The sequence below is a fragment of the Priapulus caudatus genome, unplaced genomic scaffold (assembly GCF_000485595.1).
Source record: "Priapulus caudatus unplaced genomic scaffold, Priapulus_caudatus-5.0.1 Scaffold2212, whole genome shotgun sequence".
NCBI lineage: Eukaryota > Metazoa > Priapulida > Priapulimorpha > Priapulimorphida > Priapulidae > Priapulus > Priapulus caudatus.
In genome coordinates, this window is record NW_014579273.1 from 15,836 (window position 1) to 27,404 (window position 11,569).

General features: G+C 42.2%; 1 protein-coding gene across 2 annotated transcripts in view; it reads left to right on the forward strand.

The window, feature by feature from the left end:
• Positions 1 to 2,672: 2,672 nt before the first annotated feature.
• LOC106818397 (zinc finger protein 709-like) overlaps positions 2,673 to 11,569 on the forward strand; it is a 19,585-nt gene continuing 10,688 nt past the window's right edge. The window contains exons 1-2 of one of the 2 annotated variants that reach the window (XM_014823111.1): positions 2,673 to 3,790; positions 4,389 to 5,134. In XM_014823111.1, coding sequence (XP_014678597.1) covers positions 2,818 to 3,790; positions 4,389 to 4,576 — 1,161 coding nt within the window. In that variant the 5' untranslated portion in view covers positions 2,673 to 2,817 and the 3' untranslated portion in view covers positions 4,577 to 5,134. Of the gene's footprint in view, positions 3,791 to 4,388; positions 5,135 to 11,569 lie in introns of those variants that run through there. The other variant, XM_014823109.1, reaches the window with a different exon arrangement.

Here is an 11,569-nt window from a genome sequence, read left to right on the forward strand (position 1 = left end):
GCTAGTGTGGCATAGTAATGGATAAATTATGCTAGCAGTGAGACCGGTGAGAATCAGGGTGCCTAGCTGAGCCCGTTCAGATCGCGCGCACTCGCTCTATGTGCACCGGCTCAGATGCGCTGCTGTATAAAATTTGGGCCTCTAACAATGCATTTGGTCCAGTGACTAAAAAAATGGTTAGCATGCGCATTCGGCGCGTGCGTTTAGCCATAGATGTGTTTGTATATATATCTACTAGAGGCCAACAGCCACTCCGTGGCAGCGATGAAGGGCCCACGATGAAGGGCCATGATGGGGGAATTGATTTTCAGTTGAATTTTTTTGGATTTTGTGGGTTTTTTGGGGGGGAATTTTTGGGTTTTTCTGATTTTTTGGGGTTTTTGGATTTTTTGTTTTTTTGAGGGGTTTTGGATATCTGCGATCTCTTTCCCTCCCTCCCTCTATCTGTGGACCCTGCGCTCTATATGCCCATCGTGATTGAACTGTTGTATGCAATGTGAATGTGCCATGTTAGGAATGAATTGAGAATAAGACCGACATGATATTGTGTATAAATCCAAAAAAAGCAAAAAAAAATGAAAAATCCAAACAATCCAAAATCCGAAATGTCTGTGTTATTGTGAATTCATTCCTAACCTGGCACAGTCAGATTGCATAGAAGAGTTAAGGCACTAACAAAATACCCATATACCCAATATGCTTGTCCACAGACAGACGGACGGACGGACGGACGGACGGACAGAGATCGCAGATATATATATATATAGATGGTTTAGCTCAGTCAGATACGTGAGTCTCCCGCGAAATGCGTGAGACTTGGTAGGTCTGCTAACAGTAACAGAGTAAGATTTAAACTAAAAGGTGAAATTTTATTTTCAGGGTGCCGCAAATGCAGTCTAAGACATTCAAATTTTTACAATTTTGCAGAACCCCCTCTACCTTCCCCTCCCGCGTCTGCCTGCAGAATCAACATTCGTGGCTATTCATTTCATGACGGTATTACAATTTAATGTGAATACTTGTATCATTTTCATATTCATAGTTTATTTGTTCTTTTTGACAAATTGAAAAAGAGATTCAAGAGTCTCATACAATGTGTTCAGAATAGCTTAGAATGCATTAAATTGCACCATTTTTTTCAGGATTTCCAGGGGAGCATGGCCCCGCACCCCCCTAGGTGGGCAAGCTCCTATGGTGCTCGCTTTGCTAGTATAGGCCATCAAGAACCGCAGACACGCCTTTGATTCCATTATGCGCGTTTTTTCCCCAAACCGGCCATTACCTCCGTTGTCTAATTTTCCCTCAGAAGAAACCCTGCTCCTTCATTATTATTTACTCCTGGCTATATCATATGGGTAACTAATCTGTAATTAATAATTAATCATCTAAAGTTGATTGATTACAAAATTTTAAATATATTAAAATCGTGTGTTATGCGTGCGGCTTCGTGTAGCTTACCTAGCCATCTGAGACTGATAGCCAGCAGCGGCACCATCGGTATGGTCACTCAGGCTAGACCAGTTTGTGTGTGTTTTTAGCTCATCGGACATAGTCAGATGCAGCTTGTAGAAACGGACGTTTTCCGTCCGTGCGTCCGTCAACAGTATGGCACAAATCTAAACCGCTTGCCGTATGGTCTTGATGTTCGGGACATAGCCCTGGGGGAACGCGAATAGGACTTGGGGTGCCGAATCTGTGGTCAAGGGTCAAAGGTGACGATGTGCCAATGGAGGGGGAATATTTACTCATTAACTTAAGGTATTGGAGGAGACATTTTTGTGTCTGTCCGTCAACCATATGGCACAAATCTAAACTGCTTGTGTACGGTCTTGATATTCGGGACGTAGGGGGGAACGCGAAAAGGACATGGGATGTCGAATCTAGGGTCAAGAGTCAATGGGCACAATGTGTCAACGGAGGGGGAATATTCCTTCCTTAACTTAAGGTTGTGGCACACAGCTCAACGGCTCGACCTATGCTCTTGATATTCGGTATATAGAGTCATGGGCAGGAAACGCATCACCCCGCGAAATTAGAGGTCACAGGTCAAAGGGCAGTGGGGGAAAGGTCATATCTTCGAAATTTTCTGAGAACATGGTCTAACGGACCGAGTGCAAAACTTTTTTGTTTCAGCGCTGACCTACCATTTTCATGACTTTATTGAAAGGACCATGAAATGTACTTTGCACTGATGTGCGAAGAGTAAGTGTCTGGTGACATTTTGACCCTCAAGAGGAGGGTTAAACATTGATTTGTTGACCGTTAAGAAAGGACTGAACTGTGTTTGATGGTACGTGCGTGATCGTGGAAGACTTAAATTTCACAGTGAATTTCTGCAAGTAAAACTTACTTGACCAACGTTTACGTGCGTTAAATCATATATGAACTTCATTCTCTGCATGAGATTCTGTACATTGGGAATACAATGTCAATAGCACTTGCGCAAAAGTCTGTTTTGGCATCGAGGGCATCTATGAAACTATAGTTGAGCGGCAGTCTACTTGACAATGTTACCACGAGTATACTCGTGATCCACGGACGTGCGTTTTAATTGTTCGACCGAGTGTACTCATGTTGCGTGTGGAGTATTATTCGTGATGTTTTAGTGTCATTCCCGCAGCAAATGAATCTGACTTCAACTCTTTGTGAGGCAGGGGAAGTTATCCGGGGTCTATATTTTCTGTCCGCAGGAAAGCAGACGACCGAAAGAGGAACTTGCATCGGGGAGGAAAGTGAGAGAGGAAACTGCATCGAGGAGGAAAGGGAGAGAGGAACCTGCATTGGGGAGAAATAGTTATCTCGATCACCGCCCTCTCGATGGAACCTTCTCCTCTTCCTTCTGCTTCTTCTTCTTCTCTGAAACCGTTCGCGTATGACACGTGCGGGTACCGATGTTCCCAGAGTCAGCAGTTGAAGGAGCACATGCGCACGCACACGGGAGAGAAACCGTACGAGTGCGACATATGTGGCTCCGCCTACACCACCTCCAGCGACCTCAAGAAGCACTTTCTCACGCACACGGGCCAGAAACCGCACGCGTGCGACATATGTGGCTCCGCCTACGCCACCTCCGGCACCCTCAAGAGGCACTTTCTCACGCACACGGGAGAGAAACCTTACGCGTGCGACGCGTGCGAGTACAGGACGAGCGACCGCGGCACCCTGAAAAAGCACATGCGAACACACACGGGAGAGAAACCGTACGCGTGCGACGCATGCGAGTACAGGACGAGCGAGCGCGGCACCCTGAAAAAGCACATGCGAACGCACACGGGAGAGAAACCGTATGCGTGCGATGTATGTGAGTACAGGTGTTCGCAGCGGGTGAGTCTCCAGAGCCACGCGCGCACGCACACGGGAGAGAAACCGTACGCGTGCGACGCATGCGAGTATAGGACGAGCGAGCGCGGCACCCTGAAAAAGCACATGCGAACGCACACGGGAGAGAAACCGTATGCGTGCGATGTATGTGAGTACAGGAGTTTGCAGCGGGGGAGTCTCCAGACCCACGCGCGCACGCACACGGGAGAGAAACCGTACGCGTGCGACACATGCGGCTCCGCCTACAACTGCTCCAGCAGCCTCAAGACGCACTTTCTCACGCACACGGGAGAGAAACCTTACGCGTGCGATGCGTGCGAGTACAGGACGAGCGACCGCGACACCCTGAAAAAGCACATGCGAACACACACGGAAGAGAAACCGTATGCGTGCGATGTATGTGAGTACAGGTGTTCGCAGCGGGTGAGTCTCCAGACCCACGCGCGCACGCACACGGGAGAGAAACCGTNAGAAACCGTACGCGTGCGATGTATGTGAGTACAGGTGTTCGCAGCCGGCGAGTCTCCAGATCCACGCGCGCACGCACACGGGAAAGAAACCGTACGCGTGCGACATATGCGGTTACACCTGCACCAGCTCCGGCAACCTCAAGACGCACTTTCGCACGCACACGGGCCAGAAACCGTATGCGTGCGATATATGCGAGTACAGGTGTTCGCAGCCGGCGAGTCTCCAGATCCACGCGCGCACGCACACGGGAAAGAAACCGTACGCGTGCGACATATGCGGTTACACCTGCACCAGCTCCGGGCACCTCAAGACGCACTTTCGCACACACACGGGCCAGAAACCGTATGCGTGCGATGTATGCGAGTACAGGAGTTCGCAGCTGGTGACTCTCCAGATCCACACGCGCACGCACACGGGAGAGAAACCTTACGCGTGCGACATATGCGGTTACACCTGCACCAGCTCCGGCAACCTCAAGACGCACTTTCGCACGCACACGGGCCAGAAACCGTATGCGTGCGATATATGCGAGTACAGGAGTTCTCAGCGGGTGAGTCTCCAGATCCACACGCGCACGCACACGGGAGAGAAACCTTACGCGTGCGACATATGCGGTTACACCTGCACCACCTCCAGCGATCTCAAGAGGCACGCGCGCACGCACACCGGGCAGAAACCGTACACGTGTGACATCTGCTCTTTCGGGTTCGTATCCTCGAGCGCGCTCTCGAAACACAAGCGCACGCAGTCGCATCAAAGAAAAGCCATGTACAATCAATCGTGAGGGATGTGATGGACTGGTCTGCGGGTTAAACAGCTAATTTGTCAGACATTAAACGTGTGGATACGGATGCACTCTCTCCAGTAGACTCGAGAGACGTGCACTCAGGCTTGTATAAGAGAAGAAATCCTGAAAGGGGATGTGCATGCAATCAGGGCTGATGTGACTGACAATCTACCGATTAAACAGCTAATTCGTCAGACATTAAAGGTGTGGATATGGATGCACTCTCTCCAGTAGACTTCAGTGACGTACATGCTCAGGCTCATGCGAGAGAGGAAATCCCGGAAGCCCCAGATCTGGATGTGGGAGGCTGAGTTGGAAGATGGACTTGTCTTCGAATAATCCCTGCACCGGAGGAATGAGGCGATTGTTGTTTCGGACACTGGTGTCACGTTTTTTCTGTTTTGACCCACCTACCCGTGCATTCGTTTTAAATTGCCTACGTCACGAATTGTCTTTCGTGTAAATTTGTAAACAAAAATGGTTGCAATTTTTTTACATGAAAAGGAAGTACTAACGGCACTAAATGTATCCTCAAATTCTTATCTGATAGGATTGTTTCTCAACTAGAAACAAATCTGGGGGATTTGATATAATTATTGTTCAGGACATTAAATGCTTGCGATTGGCTAGCCTATGTACGAGTCACAAGTGTTTGTTTACATCGAACGATATAGCAAAATAGGAAGTATAATGCAGCAATTTAACCATAAAAAGTGAACGAAATCACTTACATTTTGGAAGAAGAAGTGGACATTTGGAACAGTTTTGAATGTGTACGTAATCACTTTAAATGTGTGAATGCAGTGTGGGATCTGTCGGCCCAGTAGTCTCAGCAGACAATTCAGAGATGCATTGCGGCAGTCAGACGAGGCAGGTTTTGGCTTAATATGGCAGTGGCAGCATTCTGGATTTTGAAATAGGGAGGCGCGAAACCGCATAGCCAGCGAATTATGGCGAGACTCTAGACAGTACACGCTCTGTAAACAGCGTCTGTGTTCGATTTAAGTTTATTTTGCAACATATAATATTCGTAACAAGCAAAGACAGTCGTGGAATCTGTATTCGAAACTGTCTCAAGAAACACGAGAATATATAACACCTACCATAATGGTCTGGGGTGAATGCCCCACCCCGCGGAATGTTCACTCTCCTTAGTATATGTTGCCCTTGTGTTTCCCTGCCAGAATTTTCTTTTTTCAATAGTTGCCACGGCAGTGCGTGCTGCCGTGACGTCCACTCGGCCCTGCACAAATATAAAAATTCCAAGCGTAGCCCTTTGCCATGGGGCTCCCAGCACCATGGTCGCCACGGTGCCATGGCAGAGCCCAGTTTTCTTATTATTGCTGTCTTAAAAATCTCATAAATTAAAATCAATGTGTACATCTAATAAGAATAATATGTGGTGATGTAATATTCTTTTGCAATAAGCATAATAATATAATACTATCATATTCTACACCATCAATGACTACTGTTTCAGTCTTAATTTGCACCCTGTGGAAGGCCGAAGAAGTTTATTTAATGAGTCTACGCGCTATTTGCTCCCCAATCGTGCACATTTTTCATTTACATACTTTCTTTGATATCTTGTAATTTTCAAGTAATATTTAAAATTAAATGTATGCGTTTTTAATTTTGATAAACTTTCTCAATAAGTCAGTTCTTTAACTTTTTTCTTGTTATTTGTGCACAGCGGCGTGGGTGCGCGCGGTGTACTTGTGTGTTGCAGAGGAGCATTTTAATGGCATTTACAGGAAATTATCGGCAATAATAGGCGAAAGAGAGTAGAGAAACATTAAGACTTTGGTAGTAAATACATTTCGTGTTTATTTAGCATTATTTTTGTTATTGAGACGCCTCAAGTGCCTGTGGATAGAAGTATGATAGATATAAGATATAAGATATAAGATATAAGATATAACAGTTTTATTTTTCGCTTACAACATAGAACAAGAATTTACAAGGCAAAATAGAAAAATAATACCGCGAAGGGATGGCGAAAAGACCATACGGTCATCCAGTCAGCCATCCCCTAGAAAATTATAATTTAAAAAGAAAGCGGGCAACTGTCGTTGAGCAGGAAGAGTAATCTATTAACATTATACTAGTAGTAGTAATAATTTAATATAAGATTTTAACTACAAGTAAACTTTAAAATTGAAACTGAACAAAGTGAAGAATAATACACATATGCAGATACAAAAATTAAATGATTCAAAATTGCTTAAACGTTATACAAGATTTACGCAGAGATAATTCCTGTGTCAAACAAACTTTGAGCATAAAGCTTACAGCAATGATAATATAAATAAACAATCTTGAATGTAAATTACAACAAAACAAGCTAAGTTAGTAAGTTTGTACGTTTGAGAAACGTCTATAATGTAATAAATATGTCTATAATGGAGCAATCTTTACAATACCATATTTAAATAAATTCATCCGAAAAAATTTCTAGTCATCTGACATAGATTACTTATTACTTGCTTATTATAATTAAAGTCAGTAAATGAACATATCGAAACGCAAGCAATTTAAAGATCAAAAAAACAACAACAAGCTTCAACACGTCAAGTTAGCGAACAATACATACTCTCCAAGTAAAGGAGTAAAGGAATAACTCAAGTTTTATGAGAAAAAAAAATGCATTTAAACAAAATTGCAATTATAACATTTTGTCCATACGTAACTTCTATAATAACATACATTTGACTTGACAAATAAAAACTGACATTAACTGTAACAATTGAGTTTAAAAAACAAAAAAAAAAACAAAAAACTGACAAACAATACATATGACTGTAAAGCAGCATTCAGTGCAAAACCATATTCAAATATAAACAATAGAAAAATGGAAGAAATCCTAAACATCATATATAACAATGAATGTATATAACAATTTATAGGAAAACTAGTAATTTACAGATCAAAAAACAACAACAAGCTAACAGTTAAGATTGTGAGCATTACATAAAATGCCAAGTAAAGGAATAACTTAGAAAAAACTTACCAAATTGAAAACAAATAACTGAATTTTGTCAAATTACCGCACTCGACTAAATGCTATGTAGAAAATGGTAACTTCATTAGCATATATTACAAGATGAAAGAATAGTCTAGGAAGCAGTTCTTCATTTAAACATGCATTTAGAAGAAATAAATAAATATCTTGTAGAAGTATTATTGGAAAAATACATGCCAGTGTTTCAACAATCGTGTAAAAAACTAGAAATGACATCGTGATAAACATAGAGAAATAGTAAATCACAACCCGGATATGTTCATCAAAAAGAGATATACTGATGTAGCATGTTGAATTTATATTTATAGATGAACTGTTTAATAGTATGTGATTTGTTAATTTCAGATAAGGCGTTCCAAAGTTTAACACCAGCCGATTTAATGGATTTAAAACCAGTATTCGTTGATACTCTAGGAGTAAAGTATAAATTGTTAGTTGATGCTCTTGTCTGGTAATGATGAGAGTCTGAAATTCTTTTAAAATAGTTACAGAATAATTCAGGGAGAATGCCTGCATTGAATTTAAACATAAATTTACCTAGCTCTAAATTATAAATGTCTGATTGTTTAAGCAGTTGCAATTCATAAAAGTAAGGGGTTGCATGATCCCTCCAGTTCGCAAATTTGATAAGTTTAACAATTTTGTTTTGAATAGTTTGCAGTGGTTTTAGAGTGGTTTTGTTGGCTGTACCCCAAGTCAAGACCGCATAGATTAAATAGGGATGGACCAGAGCATAATAAATAGTGCGAAGCATCTCTTGTGGTATATAGTGTCTTAATTTTGATATAATACCTGTTGATCGTGCCATTTTTGTTGCAATATGAGTAATATGATCTTTCCATGTGAGCCTATTGTCAATAAAAATTCCTAGATATTTTATACACAAAGTAGAAGGGAGGTAATGGTTACCCATTTTAACGTTAAAATTATTGTTCGTTTTATTTGAGTTAGAAATAATCATAAATTTGGTTTTTTTATAGTTGACCGAAAGCATATTTGCAGCCATCCATGTGTCAATTTTTTCGATATTAGTATTCACCGAGTGTTGCAAAACATTGAGGTTACTGTTTGACATAAATAAATTTGTATCGTCAGCAAATAGTCTGGTGCAAAAATCTGAAGCGTTTGGGAGATCATTAATATAAATAAGAAAGAGTAGTGGACCCAGAGTTGATCCTTGCGGGACACCACAAGTCATTTCTGCCAAGTTTGATTTGTGTGAATTTATGCATGTATAGTGATGACGATTAGACAGGTATGATCGAAAAAAATCTAGAGTTAAACCTCTAATACCGTAATGTTCCAGTTTGGCGATTAAGATGTTATGATTAACCGTGTCGAAGGCTTTGGATAGATCCAAAAAAATACAGCAAGTATGTAGTCGAGAGTCTAATGCATTAACCAGATTATCGAAGATTTCAGCTGTAGCTAGTGCAGTGGAGTAGTTCTTGCGAAACCCAAATTGATATTTACTAATTACGTTATTCTGATTTAGAAAGTTAGTCAGTCGATGATAAATTAATTTTTCAAAAATTTTTGATAGTAGTGATAAGAGAGATATAGGGCGATAGTTAGATGGTTCGTTATGTGCACCTGTTTTATGTAACGGAATTATTTTAGCTATTTTGAGTTGATTTGGGAATTTTCCACTAATGATAGACGAATTAAACAGAGTAGTTAAGACTGGAGAAATGATGAGTGCAGCTGACTTGTAAAACTTTGACTTAAACTTAAACTTAAACTTGTTGACTTGTAAACGGGAATTTCATCAGGCCCAGTTGCTTTATTGGTACTCATACTTTTGAACGTAGAGACTACTTCTTCATTTACAATAGGAGTCAAAAAGATGGAGTTTGTAACTGGATCAGATAAAAAGTTCTGAAAAGGAGTGTCTACCTTTTTAATTTTGTTGGACATGGATGTACCAATGCTTTGAAAGTAATTATTAAATTTTTCAGTAATGGCCTTTGGACTAAAATTGGAGTTGTTGCCCGGTAGTTGCGTATCAGGAAGAACAGAAACTTTATTTTTCAACTTAATTATTTCGTTAATTGTAGTCCCCCCCCCCCCCCCCCCCCCCCCCCCCCCCCCCCCCCCCCCCCCCCCCCCCCCCCCCCCCCCCACGCCAAGGCGGGGCGGCCTTGGGTGGCTCGATCTTTGCTTTGCCCCCCCCCCCCCCCCCCCCCCCCCCCACGTTTTTTTTCACCCCCCCCCCCCCCCCCCCCCCCCCCCCCGTTCCAAAAAAAAAAAATAAAAACACAAACAAACCCCCCCGCCCGTGCTCATCCATCCTCATCTCATCCATCCAATCATCCATCATCATCCATCATCCATCCTCTCCATCATCCATCATCATCATCATCATCATCCTCTCTCCTCCATCATCCTTCATCATCACCTACCTCATCATCATATATATCTTCATCATCCATCCATCATTCCTCATTCTTCATCCTCATCCTCATCATCTCTCACGATCAGAGCATTTNCAACAATTAAAAATTAAATTTTATTAATTTAATAGAGTTAGGGTTAGGGTTAGGGTTAGGGTTAGGGTTAGGGTTAGGGTTAGGGTTAGGGTTAGGGTTAGGGTTAGGGTTATCGTATATATCGTATAAAATCGTATATATAATATCGTACCAAAAGCAACGGTAGTTATTATTCGCCGATAGATGGCGCTGGCATCACTACCGTGACTTTAAGAGAAAAAACATCGGTGACGGTACCGTTGCAGGAGACACAGCCTTTTCCTAAATGCCCGGCAGTTCCTAACCCTAACTCTAACCCTAACTCTAACCCGAACCCTAATCCTAACTCGAACCCTAACCCTTGTTTACTTGAGATAACACTAAAATTTAAAAACTGCCGGGCATTTAGGAAATCGAAGACCGTACCCGGCAGCCGTCAGATATATGCCGGCTGCCGGGCATATAGCCACTCTGTAATTAAAAATACTCGCACTGTTACTGCGCTGCTTACACAACATACACTTTATTAATGTTAAATAACTACAGATTCATGTTCTATGCTCCGCTCGAAACGTTTGCGAGCTCTATGATGCGAATTTCTACAGTGTAGTCGGATCCCGTTTCATACACAAAAATGGCCGACTGACGACCATGGCTACGCCACTAACTGGAATTGCACAATTACACAACAAGACCAATTTTACTTCTAATGCTTTCTAGACTTCCATGAGGCATCTAACTTGCGTGCATAATGCAAATTATTACACTCGTGCCGAATTTCTGGGGAAAACAATGCTAAAAAAGGCATTTTTTAGAGACGATATAGGGCTACGGTGAACAATTTGCGGACGCTTACTGTTGTATGCCTTCTATATAGTATGTTGTGGTATATTGAGACCTAGCCTAATGGTTAGTGTAGTCGCCGCTATGGCGCTGCGGGCGCTACGACGCCACCTATAAACAGTTAATAAATACTTTCCAATATGGTCGAATTCTGAACATGTTATGATTTCAGAAGTTTGTAATAATCTGTAGATCTATCATACTAAATTGAACCCATACGTCGGATCAAGACGCTACATATGTTACTGATTTTACATTTACTGACGCACACTATTGTTGCCAACAATTTTTGTGTTTACCGTTACTTAATGTTATACTGTTAGTATTAATAATTATTTATTGTCATGTACTCATACCGGTGTCACGGTCTGAGATTACCCCCAGTCTGAAATTACCCCCAGCACCTCATGCGCATGCGTAACGCATGCGCAGTAGCGCTGGATAATGAGATGGCCGCGGCCACAGTCTGAGATTAGTCTGGCAGTAGGAGGGTAAATTCAGATGGGTAATCTCTGACCGGGCTGGAATTGTTCGCGCAAATTATATCTTAACCCGGGTGCCCATATGCGGGTAAATTCAGACTGGGGTAATCTCAGACCGTGACACCGGTATGAGTACATGCACAATAAATAATTATTAATACTAACAGTATAACAT